Below are 22,236 nucleotides of genomic sequence, written 5' to 3'. Positions count from 1 at the left end.
ATAATTTTCCAAAATCGACCTCAAACTTTTAAAATCCGTTAATGTTCATTAATGAGGCTCATGTATCTGAGTGCACAACTGGAAATCTTATGTAATAGTCAGACAACATAAATCAAACTCTTGTGTCTTGGCTCATGTGTTTTTAAAGGAAGAGTTTTGTAAGTTGGATTTTTTTTGATTAAATAAATTCTCTCAAAACACGACTCAAACAGTTGTCTATATTTTATAAGTAATATGTATTCCTTTGTTATCTCAGCAATTCTTCATGTGGATTGAGAGCAACACTCCAGAGCTGGCTGTTCCTTACCTGTGGTCGGAGGAGAAGCAGTCAAGTGAGCTCTTGTTGTTAATTATGCACAACAGGTACAGTAGGTGGATTATCTCTGTACATGACACTTCTCTTTCTCTGTTCAGCCTCCATCGGTCAGGCAGTGCACCAGCTGCTGCTGATCCAGACCTTCCGCCCCGACCGCCTGCTGGCCATGTCCCACATCTTTGTCTCAAAAGTTCTGGGTGAATCCTTCATGAACATCATCGAGCAGCCTCTTGACCTGGCTAACATTGTGGACAGTGAGGTATTGTTATAAATATGAATATTTTCCTTTTCGTTATCTGCTGGAAAATAAACAGGAGGAATGTCTTAAATCATGTAAATCCACACAACAAGGCCTTAACGGAGAGAACTCCACTGCTGCTCTGCCTTTTATTAAAAACTCCTCTTGCATAATTGTTTTCTGTAAGGCTGTTTTGCCTCTGTTGTTTTGTGAAATGTCACAAACATGTCTGCTCTCGTGTCCACAGGTGAAGCCCAGCACTCCGGTGTTGATGTGTTCTGTACCAGGTTATGATGCCAGCGGGCTCGTCAGAGATCTGGCTGCTGAGCAGAACAAACAGATCACCTCTGTTTCTATTGGTAAGACACAAACCTGTTTTCCTGTTGTTCAAATGGTTGAATAAATGTTTTTGTGTGCGTGTTTGATCTGAAGCTCAACAGGGATATTTTACATCTTTGCACGTGTCCGTCATTCACAGGTTCAGCTGAAGGTTTCAACAAGGCTGATAGAGACATCAACACTGCTGTTAAGTCTGGCAGGTGACTAATGTTTGTGTTTATTAGAGTGTGTTTTCTTTAGTTTTGCTTTTATTCTGAGGTGTTTTATTTTGTAGGTGGGTGATGCTGGAGAACGTCCACCTGGCGCCTGGCTGGCTGATGCAGCTGGAGAAGAAACTTCACTCTATGCAGCCTCATGCCAGCTTCAGGCTTTTCCTCACGATGGAGATCAACCCCAAGGTGCTACTTCTTATAAAGACATTTCCAACAGCTGAAAATATCTTTTTATAGATCAAACAATTATGTCTTTGTTTTATGTTTAATTATTTTGTTCTTTTTGCTAGGTGCCWGTGAATCTGCTGCGTGCAGGTCGTATCTTTGTGTTTGAGCCTCCTCCTGGTGTTAAAGCTAACATGCTCAGGACCTTCAGCAGCATTCCTGTGGCTCGCATGTGCAAGGTGACCAGAACAGGCGCTTCAAAATAAGAATTAACCTTCACCGTTTTCTGCACTATTTCTAATCATTTATTTTCACACCCCTGCAGGCTCCTAATGAGCGTGCACGTCTCTACTTCCTCCTGGCCTGGTTCCACGCTGTCATCCAAGAGCGGTTGCGTTACGCGCCACTCGGCTGGTCCAAGAAGTACGAGTTCGGAGAGTCTGACCTCCGCTCTGCTTGTGACACCATCGACACCTGGCTGGATGACACTGCTAAGGTTAAAAATAGCTTTGGAATTAATATAAATACTTCTTATTTTAGAAAAAAAAAACAATAATTGAAACATCAACGGRTGAACCAGATTTGTGAATTTAAGCGTTACCTTCTACCAACTCACAGGGTCGCCAGAACATCGCTCCAGATAAGATCCCCTGGGCGGCTCTGAAGACCCTCATGGCCCAGTCCATCTACGGTGGCCGCATTGACAACGAGTTTGACCAGCGGCTGCTCATCACCTTCCTGGAGCGGATRTTCACTAAAGGAAGCTTCGACAGCGAGTTCAAACTGGCTCTGAAGGTTGACGGACAGAAGGACATCAAGATGCCCGACGGCATTCGGTCAGCGATGTTTGATTTGTGATTCCAGCTCTTCTGAATTCATCAGCGTTAAACCTTAGTGGCTCAAAACTGATAAAAATGTTCTGTTTCAGACGTGAGGAGTTCATGCACTGGGTAGAGTTGCTTCCTGACACTCAGACTCCATCTTGGTTGGGGCTACCAAGCAATGCAGAGAAGGTTTTGCTCACCACTCAGGGTACGTCTGAGCTGCTGTTCATCAGCTAAAGTTTTTGTTTTTACCATTTCAAAACTGAAACTTTCTCAACAACTGTTTTTACACTTGTTTTTACAGAATGAATCCCTGACTAAATCTTTCTTTCCTAGTGTCTTAAACTCTATAGCAGGCTATGACCCCCACTGAAGATGAGATCTCCTGTGTGCAGTAGCAAAAAAACTGATATTTTTTTCATCTTGTTTCTTCTCTACTAGCTGTTAGTTCTCTCTGATTTTATATCTACTCCTGAGTTATATATCTAGCTGTGGTCACCGGAGACGTATTTTACGATGCTCTACTGGAAGGATTGGGGGTGTGGCTCCTCACCCTCCAGCAGCTGTATTTCGCAGTCATCATGTTTAAAAGAAAACTCGCTCTCACCCTCAGATTAAGTTGTTGAACAGAAACCCACCTCCATCAGCTTCCCCTTCATGACCCCTTTTCTGTTTTGTCAGATTGATTTTCAAATTCCCATAGTCCCACCAACTGAAGCACCCATCCCCGGGCTGCACTCTATGCTCCCCCTTTATGCTGAGCTCTGTCTTTTATTTATTTATTATTTTTGCCTTTTGAATCCTTTGCTTTCATCTTTTTTACAGATCCAGTCAGCTGAGAAAATGTCTCATATTTTTGGCGAATGTGTTTGCATTTAATTTAAATATTGCCTGAAGCTTTTTGTGTGTATGGTTTGATTTTATTATTTTTTTGTTTGTTGACGTTTTAATGTTTGGCTGATACAATTCCCCTTTATTTGTTTATTTATCTGTGTACCCTCCTCCCTTTTTTTTAAAATCACATCATCGAGGTAAGCGGTTCATTATTTCTGTTCCACAATTAATTTCTTCTCCCCCTCACCTCCCACCATGGCCTTTTCTCCCACCCCTCCTCTTCCTCCCTCCCATCCCCGCTCACTCGCTCCCTCTGCTGGGCTGCGCAGGCACTGACATGATGGGTAAGATGTTGAAAATGCAGATGTTGGAGGATGAGGATGACCTTGCCTACGAGACCGAGAAGAAGGAGCGCGCTTCGTCCACGTCTGATGCTCAGCCCGCCTGGATGAGGACCCTCCACACCACAGCCTCCAACTGGCTGCAGCTCGTGCCGCAAACAGTCAATCCACTCAAACGCACTGTAGAGAACATCAAGGTAAAAGCAGAAAACGACGACAAAAGAAACAAAAACAGCGATGATAGTTTGCAAGTATACGTCATGAGGCACCTCTAAGATTTATTTTTTTCATATTACAAAGCGTACACCAGTCCATGACTCGCTACCCCCAGCGTACGGTTTGTACGCTTATAAAAGTGTTGTGAGCTTCCCTTTAACGAAACGTCCTCGGCCTCTGCTTTAATGTTGCCTTTGTCTAAACACCAGGACCCACTGTTCCGCTTCTTTGAGCGTGAGGTGAAGATGGGCGGCAAGATGCTCCAGGAGGTCCGTCAGAATCTGTCCGATGTGGTGCACGTGTGTGAGGGCAAGAAGAAGCAGACAAACTACCTGCGCACACTCATCAGTGACCTTGTTAAAGGTTTTTAAATGAATTTAATGTTTCATATTGTGYCCTATTTCTTTAAACTTAGATGTGGTGTTTTACTTTATTTTTTTTACTTTTTCTCCTCAGGAATTCTGCCTCGCAGCTGGTGCCGATACACCGTCCCAACCTCCATGACTGTGATCCAGTGGGTGGCAGACTTCAGTGAGCGAATCAAACAGCTGCAGCAGATCTCACAGGCAGCTGCTAGCGGCGGAGCAAAGGAGCTGAAGGTACTGATAGTTTGCAAAATCAAATGAAATGCATTTTCTGTATTTATATTTTTCGTCTAATCTTTCAAAAATGTTTTCCTCTGTCTGCCTTTCGTAGAACATCCACGTGTGCCTGGGCAGCCTGTTTGTGCCGGAGGCTTACATCACTGCTACTCGCCAGTATGTGGCGCAGGCCAACAGCTGGTCGCTGGAAGAGCTGTGTCTGGAGGTCAATGTCACCACAGCCCAGGGTGCTGCGCTGGACGCCTGCAGCTTTGGCATCAAAGGTCTGAACAAACACATTCCATCTGCTGCACTCATGAAAAATACTGTGGAAATGCCACTTTGTTTTTTATTACATGATAAAATAAAAATAAAACTGTTTTGTCATTGTCCTCGTTCACTCATACCTGCTTCACTAATTTACTAATCATTAAGTCACATTGGACAGTAAATGGAGGACTGTAATTGTGGCATTTAGGAAGTTCTCATTTAAAACATACCGTCTTTCAGGTCTGAAACTGCAGGGAGCTACTTGTGCCAACAACAAGTTGTCTCTGTCCACCTCCATCTCCACGGAGCTGCCTCTGACTCAGCTCCGCTGGGTGAAGCAGAATAACGCAGAGAAGAGACACATGGTGCYGCTTAAAACGTTTTAAAAATAAAATCCATTTTGTAAACTGAATAAAAGAATTTAATCCMTCCTGTTTTTCTCCCCTCTACAGGTGACACTCCCTGTGTACCTGAACTTCACCAGGTCTGACCTCATCTTCACTGTTGACTTTGACATCGCCACCAAGGAGGATCCTCACAGCTTCTACGAGCGTGGAGTTGCTGTGCTGTGTACCGAATAAATAAACAAGGCATTCCTAAAGATTTAACGAAACCTAATCACTTCCCTTCATTAGCCAATATATGTAGTTGTAGCTTCTTGCATTCCAATATTAAATCTTTGTGGCGCAGTAACATGTGAATCATTAGTTTTTGGAAAGTGTTTCTGAAGGTAAAGAGAATGTTGCCAGAAGGTGAAATGAGAGGAAAAACAGCACGCAGGTAAAGGAAGGTTGAAATTAAAGCATTTTAATGAAAGGATTGTTTTAGACTGAATAAAACCCACTGGAAGTAAACTGTTTTTTGTGTTTTCTTTGTGATTTTATTGTCATGAGAAACTTCTTTTGAGATGACTCTGCTTTAAGGTGTCATTTAATCACCAGCCAAGGAGATCAATTTTAAACTTAGTCAAAGCATTTTGTTTTATCAGTGTGGTTTTAATTAAGATGAGAAATGTGATGACTTTTTTAAATTTCTTGAGGTTTAACATTGTTCAGTGTTTACTCATAGAATTAGTTTTATTAAAGAAATGCATATGACTGACATCAGTTTGACTACATTCCAGTTCCCTGATCTTCAGCAAAGGATTTCTGCAAAAGGTTACGATAAATGCAGATTTATAAAACTTGGTGCTTTCTATTTGTCATGTTAGCCATTTACTGGGTGTATTTTTGATGTGTGTGGGAGGAAGGGATCACAAATGAGTATCTGATGTCAAATGTAAGAACTTATTCTTTATAAATCAAAAGATGGTAGTTCATTTTTTGTGGTCGGTAATTTAGGAAGAATGTCAAACAGGTTGAACGTTTTTTTTCTTCTGCAGCATCAGATAAAATTTGATAAGAAAATTTTGTGTCAGTAACTGAATTTTGGATATGATTTTATACTTTGTGATCAATTATTTAAACAGGAAGAGAATCTATGATTTTACTCAGTGCGTCCCTCTGCAGTATAAACAAGAACTGTTGACGTTCTAAGGTCTGACTAAAAAGTACCACACCCAGGGGTGTGACCAGGGTGTGTGAGGTTTGTGAAACACACAAATTTTTAGTTTTTGGGGAGTKTTTAGCGTAAGCAGATGTAGAGAGGACCATTGTTTTGGTTCTGATTCAAGACCAGACAACTTATGAAACATTTTTTATGTCTAAATTGCTAATAAAAGTAATATGTTTGATCATTTTGTTAGAATTACATTATGTGCACGCAGAAAAAAAGTTTTCTAGTGCAGTGGTTTTCAATTTTTTTTCCTTCCGGCCCACAAAATAACAGTTGCAGACGTTCGTGACCCCAAATATTACTTGTTTACGTATGCAAACTTTACTAATAACTCTGTTAAACAAGGGAATAACAATATAAATAAGCTTAATAACTGATACTAATTATTAATTTATGATTATTATTTGACAAAAAATGCAATCATGAAGAAAACAATCCATTAGCAATTTTTTTTCTTTTTTGCATTTAAATTGATGTCTGGAAATCCTCTGGGGACCCTCACTTGATGTTTCYTGACTTACAAAGTGGTGCTGGGAGACTGTGACTATGAACAATGAGATGGAGTTTTTAGAACTGAAGAATAAAGATGTGTTTTTATTTAATAGAGAATTCACATGGTTTTCTGCACAATTATTCTGGCTTCCAATTTTTGATCACTTTTTTTAAGTTCCACAAATGGAGTTTGAGTTTCAGTCTGCAAAAATCCTACATACTGCTCCTTTAAACGGAAATAATAGAGGAAGAAAAGCCCAATAACTGAAGCCAAGTTATATTCTTGATCACAGAATCTCCTGCAAAGATTAAACATAAAAGAAAATACTCTTGGTTTATGTAGTGCATTTTTAAACGTGATACTTTTTGTATTGATGTCATAAATGTCTGTATGGCTTAATTAATWTGCAACTGCGTATAAAAAATAATTAGTTCAACTTAAAAACAACTGTTTTTATAAAGAAGCTGAAGTTAAATTCAGGTGAATTGTTAAAATCAGGAGGTGCTCAAATGTTTCCATTAATAATTGAACAGAAAATCACTAAATCTTTTATGTTTTTTCATGAAAAGCWGAACAGTTTTACTATACATGAGTAAACTAAAGCATTTTTAAATAATGAAGTACAGTTTCAGTTTTTAAAGCACCTGATCTGACTTTTCAAAAGGTTTTGACTTTGTTCAGTCTTTTCTTTCGTCGTCCTTCATGTTAACGACACAGTGCCTCTTTCTTGGCCCCTGCTCCTCCACTTCTCCCTGGAGCTCCACCCTTCTCTTGAACAGAGACCTGAGGTTACTGGAGCCGAGGGATCTCTCAAAGCAGCTGTTCACCAGCTGAGTTGAACTTTCTTCCACTGAGATTTGACGTTTGGGAGTGTGAGGTGTGGAGGAGCCTGAGTCATCGAGCTGCAGCTCCATATGCATGGTTTGGATGCGTGTCGTCCGATGAGTTATCCTCTCCTCTGCAGTGTTTTTAAAGTCACAGTCCCACAGCTCTGAATCACTCCCACATTTCATCTGGACATCGTTGTCYTATTTGATTGCAGAGTGCTCATCTACGAGAGGCTCCCTCGTCCCGGTTTTCATCATCTTACTGACGGCCAGAGCAGCAGGGTGATGCAGGACCGCTCGCCTCCTTCGGCCCAAGAGGCGACATCCAACCCCCTTCCCCTGCTGCCTCGTTTGCCTGCTGCTGACGCCGGCGTCAGTGTTTGACCGGTCAGAATCCTCCGAGCTCCCGTCGTACGGGTCAAAAAGCTACAACCGTGAGCACACATTCATGAAGCCGAAGAGCAGGAAGACGTTTCCGCAGCAGAAATGAACGCTTACCAAAGAATGAGAAGCATGTCTTCCTGCAGACTTGTATGTTAATGATGCTGTTCTGCGTGAAGTGCCGCTCTCTGGTGCACTGCTCACACACCCCTGAACAAAAGAGTAATATGAGCACTTCTTTCCTTTTTTTAACAATTTGGCAACATTTCATTCTAAAAAAATGTATAAACTATGAGGAATTTATTTATAAGAGTAAGTTCAATATCAAAACTACTTTAAGGCCGTACCAGAGTGCTGGTGTCAGACCATCTTGGACTGATTTCTGAGTCTGAATCTGTGCTGGAATCCATCTTGCACATCTACCAAAAGTAAATATCATTGTGTCACAGCCTTTAGGAAAACTATATATATATACACACACACAAATAGGTGCTTAATTATCTTACCATGTACTTGAAAGTAAGCTGGTTCATGGTGTTGGGTACATATCTATCACTGAGATCTGAATGCAAAAGAAAACATGCAATGTATTTAAAGAGGGAAAATCAAAAGGCAGTGCATTTGTTTTTATCTATATTGTGAAAACTTTGTTAAAGCATTTTTTTCTTGACTATTCTGGCTTTGTAGCATGTTCTTTAAACAATTTAATACTTCAACAACAATTATATATTTATAATCCCTTGTTTGCACATTATAAAGTTTCAAATCTTTATATAACAAAAGTCAAATGTCAGCAAGCCTAATTAAAAGTATTTTAAATAAAAGAAAGTTAAGTTAAAAAACGAGATAACATCAATAAAACTGAGGAATGCACATGCTTGTATTCCAGTTTCTCAACATTGTTCAGAAAAGTTCATGCACTTTGATTTCTTTACAACTTTCAATACATGTTGATTTTTATGGTGTGCTTAAAAGACTTAATGGAAAAAACAAACAAACTTGTCTTTAATATGTCAAAATCTACTATTAATCTGAGTAAAATCTAGTTTTACTACTTTTAATCTGGCCTTTTAAACTTTCATCCAATATTTTCAAAATGTCACTTTATAATTTTAACTCTAAACGCAAATATCGCCATAATACACACCTTGAAGTGAACTTTGCTGTCTTCTGCATGCCATCACACCAGGACACTTTAAAATAAATTATATGGTGAAATGTTCAGAAAAGGCAATCAGCAGAGCACCAGGTGTTTTTGATTTTTGAAAGAAAACAACGAGACAGGTGCTTTTAAAGAATTAAATATGTCTAAATATATTTAAGTAACTTAAATTCTGTCTGTTTTGTAGCCGTGTATTATTAAAATTATTTTGTAAAAATAAAAAAAGGAGATATAATGTTATTAGTTTTCTAATGTATGCCAATTACAATAGATAGGGATTTGAAAGTTTGGTTAAACAGATTAGACCTCAAATGCTTGAATGACATTTTTTTTGTAGTACATCTCTTCATTTAAATTGAATGTGGACTATTATAAAAGTGGTTCAAACGTAGTTTCACCCAGCTTACCTTCAGTTCCACGGTGAACCGAAGGGGGGACTTGGAGAGTCGGAATGGCCGCTAACTGCGTCGCTCGGCCCGCTCCCACCCGTGCGTAAGATCCGGCCTGCGGGGAAAGGGATGAATGTTAATTTCAAAGATGGCGGCGGAAGGAGGAGGGAAGGAGATGAACGAAATTAAAACTCAGTTCACCACTCGGGAAGGCGTCTACAAACTCCTCACTCACTCCGAATACAGCCGCCCCAACAGGGTGCCTTTCAACTCGCAGGGCTCCAACCCGGTTAAGGTCTCCTTCGTGAACGTCAACGACCAGTCGGGTAACGGCGACAGGATCTGTTTCAATGTGGGCCGRGAGCTCTACTTCTACATCTACAAAGGCGTTAGAAAGGTAGCGTGCTAACTCGGCTAACCTGTCAACGGGGAAACCGGGGTGTTGCTAGTTAAAGTGCAATATTGCTGCCTCAGCTGTTGCTCAAGTTTGAGTTTGTCTTCGTGCTGTTTAACAACTCTGACAGGTGCTTGACTTTGAAATTAGCCGACAGCTAGCTAGTTAGCTTGATGCTAGGCTAGTTATTAGCAAGCCAGCGCAACTGGTTAACAGCAACTACGAGGCCAGAAGCTAAACTCAGTCTCTAGACCGCTGCTTCGTTCTAGTTCTACTCGGTGGCCGAATTTTTCCAGGTTTCAAGAATATAAATGGAGGGAAGTTGCTCATTTGGTTGGGATTTAACTTGAGAGGGTTTTAAAATGTTTGTTCCGGATACAGTTTGAAGCTGAGCTGCTAGTTGCACTCCGTTAGCACCTGTCGACTTCTGACAGGAGAAATAACAGAGATGCAGATTACATTTATTAGCAGCTGTTGGGATAATAACCTTATTATTGCCATCCATGTAACCCCAAATCTTGTTATAACAATATCAGTAGCCACTGGTAATGTATTTTTTATATGACATGACAGTATGGTGTTTACCATTTGTCACACAGACTGGTAAACATTAAATATTTAACACATGACAAGGTCTAGCTGTCAAAGTTTGTCTCTTTAATTTTTTGATAAGACAATATTCATTATGTCTATAAAGTATAAGAGTATTTTGTAGCACCTGTCATACCTTTTTAATGTAATAGCAAGATGACTGATTGATTACAGCAGAATCATTTCACTCTAACAGCAGCAGGATTGTGGGGTGCAATGCATCTGATGAAGTTAGGCTGACTCACTATGTTTAGTATTTGTAATTACTGTGCATATGTGTTTGAGAGCTCTGTTGCTGCCCTCTGCACTTTTCTATCCTGCATAGCCTTTCAGTCATTAATGAGTCATTTACTTCTCCACAAGCCCAGGGTGAGGCAGAGCACAGAAAAATGCATTGTGTTTTACTCGAGCTGAAATTGAGGACGTGAGTGAACATCACATGATAACTTGTGTTCAGATAAAAAAAAAAACATGGTAGTTGTGCTTACAAGTCATGATACAAGCATTTTTATTAAAAATTAATTTTATATTTAAAATTTTAAGTTTATTTTTTTATTAGTTGAGAAGATTTGGTTTATGACGGTTTCCTCGGTGTGCTGCATCATATCAGGAGAGATTTGCTGACACGAGTTGACATCACAGATGATGTTTTTGTTGATTTTAAAACAGAGCAGATTCACTTCGAATGATTTTTGACAAACACATCAGTGAGTGTTAGGTAGGAATAACAGACAAAATTGGTATAATTCATGTTGAAGTGCATGTAACGAAAGCACATAGCTTCACAATGACCTCGTTGTCGGTCTGCAATTTAAGTTTACAAAAAAAGTTTGGTTTTTATAGTGACATTTTATTATATTCAAGTCAGATGCCTTGTCAGATAAATTGGCCAAACTTTTTTTTTCTATTCTGTTAAAGGTGTTTTTGGGGTTTGACTTCAGTTTTACTCCCAATTATGTCTTGGCTGAAAAATGTATCACAATATAAGAAGCATTTTCATATCTGTCGATAATTATTGATTATTGTTTTATTTTACGTATTTGTAATAAGGACCAGGGGCCTCATGTATCAACGGTGCATACACACAAAAACCTTGCGTACGCCATTTTCCTCGCAAAACTCTCGATGTATCAAAACTGAAATGAACGTGGAAATGTTGGCAGCCCCACGCCAACTCCAGGGCTGGCGTACGCACGTTTCTGTGGCTTTGGTTCCATTGGCGACACTTAGAGGTGATTCTGAGAAACTGTTCATGATGTGAAAATGATTATTGTTCACACCAGACACACATGATTAACAATCATTACATCCACATGGACGCAGTTAGATAAAGGACCCGCAAAGTTGTGCCAAAAATACATTTACCAGTAACTGATTCAGCCTTACTGGAGGATATAATAAATAGTGTAACACGCAGAGCATTTATTTATAAACAGATAGAAATTTCCGATGAAGAGTGGCTCATCAGCCGTTTTGAGGAAAAATCATTTTTTAGTTTGGCACTGCTGCGCTCTGGGAGTGTGACACAGCGAGGAGCCATGAGCCATACGTGCAGCAGCAGCGATCAAACTGGGGTTCCACAGCTTTCCGGAGGAAGTTGGCAGACCCATCGGGACCTTGTCAGTCCAGTCCGCCCAAAGCTGAATCATGCCCAGTGGAATCGTCTCATCCATATGATTCTAAAGGCTGAGTCGCGGCTCTGGAGCGTATGCACCCTCGCCGGCAGTGGAGGTGTTTCATACTTGGTGTTTACGTTGTAGAGTTCTCCAAAATGACACGTGGAAGTACACTTTACAACTTGTGAAAATGCTGTAAGTAGGAGAGCAAAAGCTTGACAAACAGACTGCGCACAAAGGCTGCGGCGTGTGCAGCGTTTGTGGAGACTCCAACATCATGTCATGAAAACTCTCCACTGAGACGCAGAGACTCGTTTCTTCATATCGGCTATGAAATAAACTAAGATCTATGTTCTACCAAACGTTTAAGTTCCTCTGTGTTTACAGTAATTATGGTAATAAACTCGTGCGCAAAGTTAATATTTCCAGGCTCAGAATGGATGCGGTTGCACACCACAGTAGCTTCACACACTCACACACACACACACACACACACACACACACACACACACACACACACACACACACACACNTCGTTATTTGCGTGGAAAAACATATTTTACTCCTATTCTTACTTAGGATCTTTTTTCTCACTCACATTATATTTAATTCATTATTTTCCTGACTCTAGAAATCATTTCTGATCGTGCAGGGATCAAACAAACGTGTCCTTCACACATGCAGGAAGTAATTTGCGTCTGTTTAACATATGTAAATGAAGGCGTCAGGGGAGGTCTCATGCGCTCAGTTCCATGTTGTTTGGGATGTACAAAAGAAATGTGTGTGGATTCAGGCATACACACAGTTTGATACATCTAGATTTTTTTGCGCGTACGCACTTTTCTGGATTTGACCGTACACCACGTTTCAGTAAGAAATCCACGCATGTCTTTGTACATGAGGCCCCAGGAGAAAAAAGACTGATTAATCCTGCCAAACTGGTGATGTGACCATTCCTCGTTTATCCAAAATTTCCCCTCAAGGTGTTGCACTCATTTTTTCCTTTTACTCCATGTTGTTGTTCTTTTAGTTTCAAGCAGTTCTGAGGCACGATGAGAAAACATGAAGCTGCTACTGCTCATGTGACTTAACAGCATGTAGCTAGCTTACCAAAGAGTGAGTGAGTGAGTGAGTGAGTGAGTGGATGGATGCCACCACCCTTGCTTAGCTGGGCCATGAGAGATTGAGCTACTAAAGCCTTCCCTCTGCCTACATAGCCCAGAATGCATTCTGTTCAGTGAAATAATCAACATTTTATGGGATGTATTTTCTATCGATATTGATCATGTGTCTATTATGATACTATTTTAATGTCCAGCCCTAATTCCAATAAATTTGCAAAAAATAAATATGATCTCAAAAGATATGTCTTGACTGGTGAGAATAGGACAATGACAAACGTAACAGTATCAGAGAATCCACTGACTCATCATTTTACTCTGAAATGAGTTTTCCATTCTGTGAGTGGTGTTGACTGTAAATCATTAACAAATGGGGCTATTTTTTATCTACAGTCTGTCCTATGACTTGTTCACCGCACTTGAGCTTTTTTACATCTACAGATATTCTGAGTGCCAGTTTTTTGAGTATTTGCTTTTACTTTGCTATGTGTGTTTTTTATGAAGAGTTTTGGCCTAAAAAACTTGACTTTCAAAAGGTTTGCTGATCATCACTGGTTGGGTGTCAGGAAAATCTAAAACGTCTGAGTGTTTCATTTTTATTTGATGTGCAATTAACACCATAAACTGTTCTATCTGTTGCAACAACGTGTAAAAAGTTATTTTAGGTATTTATAAAGTTTGTGATCATTTTGTGTGCTTTTCATCCTGTCACTCCAGGCTGCTGACTTAAGCAAGCCCATAGATAAGCGCATTTACAAGGGGACGCAGCCGACGTGTCATGACTTCAACCATCTCACAGCGACAGCGGAGAGTGTATCCCTGCTGGTTGGTTTCTCGGCGGGACAGGTACAGCTCATCGACCCCATCAAGAAGGAGACAAGTAAACTCTTCAATGAGGAGGTAGGTCCCTGAAGGGCACACAGATTAAAATGTTTTCTTTTTTATAACGTGTTGTACATTAACTGAAATGTTTTTGCTTCTGTCCTTCCTRGTCCGTCTCTCAAACCTCAACCTTCTTTCTGTCCTGCCAGAGATTGATAGACAAGTCCAGAGTAACCTGTGTGAAATGGGTGCCGGGATCTGAAAGCTTGTTCCTGGTCTCTCATGCCAGTGGGAATATGTACCTCTACAATGTGGAGCACACCTGTGGCACCACGGCACCCCATTACCAGCTGCTCAAACAGGGGGAGAACTACTCCGTACACACTTGCAAGAGCAAATCCACGKGGAATCCTCTCCTGAAATGGACAGTTGGGGAAGGAGCTCTGAATGAGTTTGCTTTCTCTCCGGATGGGAAATTCCTTGCTTGTGTAAGCCAAGATGGCTTTCTAAGGGTCTTTAACTTTGATGCCGTGGAGCTTCACGGCACCATGAAGAGCTATTTTGGCGGCTTGTTGTGTGTGTGCTGGAGCCCTGACGGAAAGTACATAGTCGCCGGTGGCGAGGACGATTTAGTGACTGTGTGGTCGTTCTTGGACTGCAGAGTCATAGCTCGAGGTCACGGCCACAAGTCGTGGGTGAGCGTGGTGGCGTTTGACCATTACACCACCAGCGTAGAGGAAAGCGACCCAATGGAGTTCAGCGGCAGTGACGAGGACTTCCAGGATCAGATGATTCACTTTGGAAGAGATCGGGCCAACAGTACCCAGTCTCGACTTTCCAAGCGCAACTCTACGGATAGTCGGCCCGTTAGCGTGACYTACCGGTTTGGCTCAGTGGGCCAGGACACTCAGCTGTGCCTTTGGGACCTCACTGAGGATATCCTCTTCCCCCATCTTCCTCTTTCAAGGACACGGACACATACTAACGTGATGAATGCTACTAGCCCTCCTGCAGGCGCTACAATTATCACTAACACCTCTAGTAACACTACTAATGGAAACAACAGTGGTGCCAATACTCCTGGCATTAACTCCGTCTCTGCTACGTTACCACGCTCCAACAGCCTGCCCCATTCAGCCGGCACCACGACAGCGAACAGTACCAACAAGGCCAGCAGCGGGGGCGGTGGAATCGGCGGCGGAATCATGGACAGTGCCATCGCTACCGGCGTGAGCAAATTTGCCACTCTCTCACTCCACGACCGGAAGGAGCGCCACCACGAAAAGGACCACAAACGCAACCACAGCATGGGTCACATCAGCAGCAAGAGCAGCGACAAGCTCAACCTGCTGACGAAAACCAAAACGGACCCCGCTAAGACACTGGGCACTTTGCTCTGCCCGCGCATGGAGGACGTGCCCCTCCTCGAGCCCCTCATCTGTAAAAAAATAGCACACGAGAGACTGACTGTACTCATATTTTTAGAGGACTGTTTAGTGACTGCTTGTCAGGAGGGATTTATTTGCACATGGGCGAGGCCAGGCAAAGTGGTAAGTTCTTTTTAACAGGAAATGTGGCGAAGGTTGAAGTGATACAATTATGACTATAAACTTGTGACTTTTTTCAAAAGCATTTTTAGCTTTTTATAGACAAATTGTTATTTTGCAGGCAGGCAAGTAACATGAACTTTAAAAGCGGATGAACATTTAACAGTAAATATAGCGATTAAATTATTTTCTCTACTATAAAAAAATGGAGTTTCTGGTTATACTTTTTTGACGGAGTTTATGTAAAGAGTTGTMAGGTGAAGGGAAACCAGTTAGATTTAACTATAGTGATTACTATTAATTAATGCACAGCTAACACATAATCCACGTACACTGGTATATTTTAGGATGGGTTTGTTTGGTAGTTTGAGTTCTGGATTCAGTTCTTGGATGGGAAAGTGTTTGACCTTTTTCATCTTTTTTTAATAACTGTTTAAGAACAAGTGTCAATGGCAGCTTTTTGTTTATATCCACGTTTACTGCGGTTCAATTCGCTGCTTATGTTTAATGTATTAATGCTAACTAAGCGCTCTTCCAGTCTTTATCGTTTGTGAAAGAATACTTTGTAGCAAAAGGTATTTTTCAGTGAACAATAGATTGCTTATCAAAATAAGAGCAGATGTTGTCTCGCGTGAGAACAATCAGAAAAATTTAGCTCCTACGTCTCTGATTAGAGGAAAAAGTTGTGGAGCAGCTCATTTAATTTTAACATTGAACTGTTTGCTGCCACTAACAGCTGTATTTTCTTACACTAAATCACAAATCTAAGCTTTAGTTACTTGGACACCATTGAACTCGATTTACTTTTGAGAATGAAGTCAGATAATTTGGTTTGATAAAGGCTGTCGAACCCCAACCCTACCCTCATCTCAGCTTTTATGCAAATGTCACGATTTGCCTGAAGAGTCCCTGCTCCTCGCATGCTGAAAGCTTTATGTGTGTGAACCCTTCTTTGTCCCTCATCCTGTGGTTGAATCATTTATTTTGACAAAATAATGCACTTGAAAGTCACAATGTGAAATAAACAGAAAGCCTAAGTTCCTGATTTATGTTTAGGGAGAGGCTAACATGACCTGACTGAAGACTTGTTTTGGAGCTCATTTTAAACCGTAGAAAAAGAAATATAATTCTAAATAGCAGGAATATAGTCAGTAGAATGCACTGAAGATTAATTTTAGTGACAACGATGCCCGCTATGATGACTAGAAGTTGAGAAAACAAATGATTAGGACAATTCTAATATACAAAGTAAGTGTTTTAATAAGGAAAAGCTCTGGAAGACGTTAGGAGAAGGAGCTCCTCTGTTGCTGTGTCCAAGTTTTCCATTTGATGGAAGAGGTTTGGATTTTGGAAAGCTGTGGGCCACTTTTACTGAGCTGTTTGTTGCTTGATTTTTGTGGACTCTCCCAATGCAAATCTCCTTGTTTTCCTTTTTCTAGGGTTTACTGTCATCCCAAAACCAAGCCAGCTCTCCCAGTGGAACAGTAGTATAGCCACAATATTTCTGCTGCTAAAGAACCCTGCAACCCAGAGTCTGATGCTGCTCTTCACCCTGCAAGCATTGCAAGTTTTGCTTTTCTTTTTCTTTATATATATTTTTTACCCTTCCCTCTCCCAGTTTTGTTTATGGCTTTTCTGTTTGTTTGTTTGTTTTTTATTTAATTTATCACTCACTTGACTTAGGGGACAAACTAAACAGGGGAAGGTGTAGTGCAATTTTTGACTGTTGCGCTATTGTTGTATTCTCTGGAGTTTTAACACATTTTAGGTTTTTTTTTTATTATTTAATTTTTTTTTGTCTCAGATCTAATCAGACTGTTATTCTCTCTGGAATTAAAGCTTGGCTTTGTTAATTGCAGACCACACAGTTGTGTCTTGAGATTAAAAACAATAGTTTCTTATTCCACATACATCCTGACTACAATCTGAATTTTGAAAGAACTCTCCTTTTTATGAACAATTGCGTGAGCGTTTGGGGAAAAAAAAAAAAAGAAAAGCGTTCATCCACTTTTGCCCTCCACTTCTGTCCTTCCTTGTCTAGAATCTCCCTGTTGATGACTTTGCACTGATTTTTTTGTTTTTATAACTACTCTAACGAAACAGAAACAAGGGTTGAGGATTGCCTTGTTGCACTTGGCTTTAACATCCTTAGTCTTGAATTCTGAATCTATAAAAGCAGGATGCTGCAGTCATAGTGTTTTTAAATAAAATAAAACAAAAAAAAATGGTTTGCACTTAAATTTAGTTTATTAGAAAAAAAGGCTTTACATTTTTGGYTGTGAAAAGAACTCACAAATGGCTAATACAGTAGATGGAAAAAAAGATGAGAAAATTAAAACCTTTATCTATTGAGCATTTATTTTAATATTATTTCAGATTTAAATCTGCTCTGTATCATAATGTGTATATTGTAATTAATTGATTTGATGGGGGCCTAAGCAAACTACCATTACTCCAATGGAAGTTTTGTCATTGATAGTTATATTTCTAAAGCCTAAAGTATACATATTAATAATATTAAAATAATCTTGAATACGCTGTTTTCTGTTTGGTTTTTTTCTGCACCTACATGTGTTYATGAACCTGGAATGTTTCATGAGTGACCGTGTTGAAAACACAAGTTTATGGTTTTAATTCTGCTCTCACAAAATACCCTCCCATCATTTATAGAAATTAATCTGGACATAAACAAGAATGTTGATTTGACCCCCCCCCCCCCAAGTAAATTATGTTCCTTTGAATCCCATCCCTAATACACACTTATGCAAAAAGACAAACTCATTTGTTTTCACATTTGACCCTTGTACAGGAAGACTATTGATTTCATGAAATCTGTTCATTCCGGGTCTTTCGTTCTCACTAAYGAATGCGACAACTCTGAATACTTGTGAGAATTCAGTGCTGTCCTTGAACTTTTTCATGTTTATTACCTTACTGAATCACAGTCAGCTGATCAAAGTCATCCAMTTAATAGATGTTAAATTAGATCAGAGTTTGGACGCTGTCTTGATGTCTCCAGGGTTAGGGTTAGTTTTTATTTCATGCTCAGTCTATATTTAGTCAGGAAACAAAGCTTCCTGGTGGAGGGGTTTTCCTTATGTTATTATTTCCTTTTACGGAATATTTGTCTCTAATCTTTGTCAGACTTGTTCTCTCCAATAGTTCAAACATGTTTGAAATCCTCCTGTGTCTCACCAATGCAGCTCTGAAGATTTATTATCCAGTTACTGGACCTTCCAAACTGGAAGCACAGCATGACGTCATCTGTCACACTGGATTTACACACAAGGCCAATCACATTCAGCCACTTTCACAAAACATGGTTCTCATGTGCTACAGTATAGAGGGGATTTCCTTTTTTCCCTCTCTTATCAGTTCTTTCAGTGTGAAATGAGACCTGAACAAGTCCAGTTTGACTACTTCTCAGAGGTGTCGTATGACTTGAAGTCAAAAATGTTCATGTTGAAAATGTTGCTCTTATTGCTCAGCTTGAGTACTGTAAAGACTTCATTGTCTGCAAATGGGTAACACGACTGAGTCAAACAAAATTCAACACTATAAGACAAAATATGTCTTGACGATAGATAAAATGTTATTACATTCAGGTTAAACAGTTTGCACTTAGAACAGGTTTTATTGTCTTGAATGAGTTTTTTTTCCCTCGAGGATGTTGGTTGAAGTTTCACTATTTTTACATCATGCCGGTCCAAACAATGTCCTTTCTGTTTTTCAGGTCTGTCTAGTTTCCTCAYATGTGACTTAATCTGAAACTTCAGTGTCCTGATGCATCTCAGTAATCCAGGTAGAAAAAATCAAATAGAAAAAATAAGTAGGTCCTCTGGATGGGTTCTTTAGTGAAACGTTTTGTGCTTATAAGGCTGAGTTTCACCTGAAACTCAGGCTGAAGAAGTCTCTTGGAGAGACGAAACGTTTCACTACAGAAGAACCCATCCAGAGGACCTACGGTACTTTTTTTTTTTTTTCTTTTTGATGAAACTTCAGTGTTTCTGACTCTCAGATGCCTCCATGTTTGCGATCCAGAGGTGGCATATAGAAGGTTTTGAAAGCTGCATGTGAGTCATCTCTGGGCTGTGAAGAGAGGAAAAACAGCCTGAATAGGAAATCTGTTGAAAACTGGTTAGCAGAGCACGTTTGGAATCCATTCTTTTATGCTTTTTTACATGTTTGCATTACTTTTAGTATAAAAAAATCTCAGTTACCTTAGCCAACTGTGGGTGGCACTTTTTTGGTGTGATGGCTGGCAGTGTTCCTCTGTGCATGAGAGGAGGCAGAGCGGTAACAGGAAATGTGCTGTGAGGTCCTAAAACGGCCATGTTGAACTTTGGCAGCTCCACCGGACCACGAGGGACGTTCCGCCTGTTGAGGGGGTCTGCTACACGTTTTGAGTTGTGCTAGAGACGTAAAGCACAGCCCAAGTTTGTGAGCATTTTCGCTTTACTTCAAGACCGAGCAGTGAGAGTTTCGACTTACGCTCKTTAAAGGCGTCTGCCTCGTGTGTCTTCCCCTCAGTTGTTTACAGAGTCGGGCTGGTCGGGAGGTTTGCTTCATGGAACATTCTACTCCATCCAAAGTCTCTGAAAATCTGTGAAGAGTCTCGTCTTTCTTCTCAGCCATCCTGGGTAAAAAAACAAATAGATCAAATTAAGGCTGGGTGATATTAGCAAAAAATAAGTCATGATTAATTTTGGCATTTAGCTGATAATGACTAATATCCCGATTAATAGATGACAATGACCCTTGCATGTTTTTGACTTCAAATTAGTTACCCTTTGCTCTAAGGTTATACAAATCAATCAAACTTCTTCATTTTAGCAGGTTAAAATTGCAAGCTGTGAATTGAAACACACCTTTTCCCCAATGTGCAGTGGCAGCGTATCTTAAAGTGATGCCTGATTAGTTGTAAGATTAGACTTTATTTGATAAATATGTTTTAACTGTAAAATAAAGACTGTAAAAATACTGCAGGCTGTTATAATTTTTCATCTAAAAGTTTAAAAACATACTGCACGGACGGGGCCATTTTATTTACACGCAAAGCATTCTGGGTAAATGATGACGTGGATAGGTCATCGGTGTGAGGTTGCTAGCGAGCTATATCCACCCTGAAGGTTAATCTTGGACAATATCTGATGATCAGCTGTTTTAAATGAAACCAGAGAGCGTTGACAGAGAGGAGGTAGAAATGACTCAGCCTGTAACTGAAAATATGGATGGAGGACCTCAGTTTAGCTTGTTAGTTTGTCGTGCTAGCACCAAGCTAATACATACAAGGCAATATAGCATCTGCGCTAGCGCAAAGGCTAACAGGGTAAGCTGAGGTTCTTCTTCCATGAAGCAGCTCTGTTGTCCTCCATCCATATTTTCAGTTACAGGCTGAGTCATTTCTACCTTCTCCTCTCTGTCAACGCTCTCTGGTTTCATTTAAAAGAGTCGATCATCAGATATTGTCCAAGATTAACCTTCAGGGTGGATATAGCTCGCTCGCACCGAGGACCTAGTTGATGTCATCATTTACCCAGAATGCTTTGCGTGTAAATAAAATGGCTCCGTCCGTGTTAAAATATATTTTAAAAAATTATAAAACTAAACAGCCTACAGTATTTTTACATTCTTTATTTTCCAGTTAAAATAAATGTGTATCAAATAAAGTCTAATGTTACAACTAATCGTGGATCCCTTTAAGTAAATATTAAGCCACAGGCTCACGTGTGCTTCATAGTGAGTCACACACAAAAATGTCCTTATCATGTGACACTAATTGCAAAGTGGCAAATATTAATTGATGATTTTCCCTAATGATTAATTGCATACAGTATGATTCTGCCCAACTCAAAGTCAAATGCGTCCACATTTCTCTTAAAGATGACAGACTGTTTCCTTATATGATTTGAACAATAGCATGCAGGTCAGTTACAGTTAAGCGCTTCACCTGATCTCTCTGAAGTACGTGTGCCTCAGCGCCGTCTCTGCAGTGATGCGCTCGTCTGCATCGTATGCAAGCATCTGGTAAAGCAGGGACAGAGCTGGAGCCGGGCAGTTGGGCAGTAATCTGGAGATGCCGGTGCCTTTCTTCGGGGGGAAGTTGAAATGCATCGCTCTAGACCTGCTGGACAGAACGACACTGCAGTAAATCGCCACAACTTATAAATGCATCTTGTGTGACGAGATGAGGAGTCTGAGGAAAAGAAAAAGTCCTTACTGCTTAAACTTTTGCAGTGTACTTTGATCAGGTGTTCCCAACACGTTGTGGATCTTGGCAACCTGGTCCAACTCGTTGGTTCCAGGAAAGAGAGGGTTCAAGCTGGAATGCACAGGAGTACAGTGACAAACTGCTACAACAAAGCGCTTTACATAGATTTTGCAACACATTTGTTTATGAGAGTGAATGAGCAGGAACAGTCAAATACAGGTGAATAAATCTCAACATTTTAAACTCAAACAAAAAAACACCTCATGATCTCGAAGAAGACACAACCAGCACTCCAGATGTCCATCTTCAGACTGTAATATCCATCAGTAAGGAGGCACTCCGGGGCTCGGTACCAGCGTGTGGAAATGTACTCCGTGTGCGGAGGCTTGGAGTACACGCTTCGACAAGAGCCGAAGTCTGCAAGCTTCAAAATGTTTTGCTGTAATTCATCAAAAACAAAAGATCAATTCTGAGAATTCGACCTCACTTTGAAAGACCAGAAATCAAGTTTAACTAATGATGTCTTACTTTTATGAGAATGTTTTCAGGCTTTACATCCCTGTGAAAGATCCCACAGCTGTGGGAGAAAAAAAAATCAGGATAACTAAAGGATGAACTGATTTAATATCATTAGTATTTGCAGACTTTTATTTTGATTTGATTTATTTATTTAACAGGAAAAGATTATTAAAAATCAAGCCTGACTCAGCAAAATTGCTGTTTTACAGCAGGTTCCTGTTCTGCAGCGCATAAAACACTCAGAATTACAGCATCACAATCACATCATTATAC

General features: G+C 40.2%; 4 protein-coding genes across 8 annotated transcripts in view; 2 read left to right on the top strand and 2 right to left on the bottom strand.

Annotated features, from left to right (window-relative positions):
- The window catches only part of dync1h1 (dynein, cytoplasmic 1, heavy chain 1), a 29,462-nt gene extending 24,272 nt beyond the window's left edge, over positions 1-5,190 (top strand). For both annotated transcript variants that reach the window (XM_014030361.1, XM_014030360.1), the window contains 15 exon segments: positions 257-332; positions 415-575; positions 802-913; positions 1,033-1,093; positions 1,168-1,291; positions 1,396-1,509; positions 1,596-1,766; positions 1,889-2,106; positions 2,199-2,302; positions 3,258-3,466; positions 3,695-3,848; positions 3,942-4,084; positions 4,182-4,350; positions 4,577-4,701; positions 4,789-5,190. In XM_014030361.1, coding sequence (XP_013885815.1) covers positions 257-332; positions 415-575; positions 802-913; positions 1,033-1,093; positions 1,168-1,291; positions 1,396-1,509; positions 1,596-1,766; positions 1,889-2,106; positions 2,199-2,302; positions 3,258-3,466; positions 3,695-3,848; positions 3,942-4,084; positions 4,182-4,350; positions 4,577-4,701; positions 4,789-4,917 — 2,070 coding nt within the window. In that variant the 3' untranslated portion in view covers positions 4,918-5,190.
- Positions 5,191-6,464: 1,274 nt separating this feature from the next.
- On the bottom strand, positions 6,465-9,431 carry LOC106533896 (uncharacterized). 2 transcript variants are annotated; one of them, XM_074559774.1, is given in 7 exon segments: positions 6,465-7,636; positions 7,709-7,801; positions 7,939-8,010; positions 8,098-8,153; positions 8,739-8,784; positions 9,161-9,257; positions 9,344-9,431. In XM_074559774.1, coding segments are annotated over 5 exon segments (831 nt in total). In that variant the 5' UTR covers positions 8,773-8,784; positions 9,161-9,257; positions 9,344-9,431; the 3' UTR covers positions 6,465-7,060.
- wdr20a (WD repeat domain 20a) lies at positions 9,264-17,773 on the top strand. 2 transcript variants are annotated; one of them, XM_014030354.1, is made up of 4 exons: positions 9,264-9,539; positions 13,582-13,764; positions 13,896-15,236; positions 16,673-17,773. In XM_014030354.1, exons 1-4 carry the CDS (start codon positions 9,276-9,278, stop codon positions 16,724-16,726), a joined length of 1,842 nt encoding a protein of 613 aa, XP_013885808.1. In that variant the 5' UTR covers positions 9,264-9,275; the 3' UTR covers positions 16,727-17,773. The 2 variants fall into 2 exon arrangements, with proteins under 2 accessions (XP_013885808.1, XP_013885809.1); XM_014030355.1 differs by lacking the exon at positions 13,896-15,236.
- A 1,387-nt stretch (positions 17,774-19,160) lies between these two features.
- On the bottom strand, positions 19,161-22,021 carry LOC106533894 (MAPK/MAK/MRK overlapping kinase; the record flags this gene model as incomplete). 2 transcript variants are annotated; one of them, XM_014030356.1, is given in 7 exon segments in its annotated part: positions 19,161-19,322; positions 19,454-19,645; positions 19,725-19,869; positions 21,184-21,360; positions 21,454-21,555; positions 21,705-21,883; positions 21,973-22,021. In XM_014030356.1, coding segments are annotated over 7 exon segments (919 nt in total), but the record flags the coding sequence as incomplete, so codon positions are not given.
- Positions 22,022-22,236: the final 215 nt, after the last annotated feature.

Source organism: Austrofundulus limnaeus, unplaced genomic scaffold, assembly GCF_001266775.1.
Source record: "Austrofundulus limnaeus strain Quisiro unplaced genomic scaffold, Austrofundulus_limnaeus-1.0 Scaffold1046, whole genome shotgun sequence".
NCBI lineage: Eukaryota > Metazoa > Chordata > Actinopteri > Cyprinodontiformes > Rivulidae > Austrofundulus > Austrofundulus limnaeus.
Note: the sequence above shows the minus strand (reverse complement) of the source record. Positions and strands in the feature narration are given on the sequence as shown.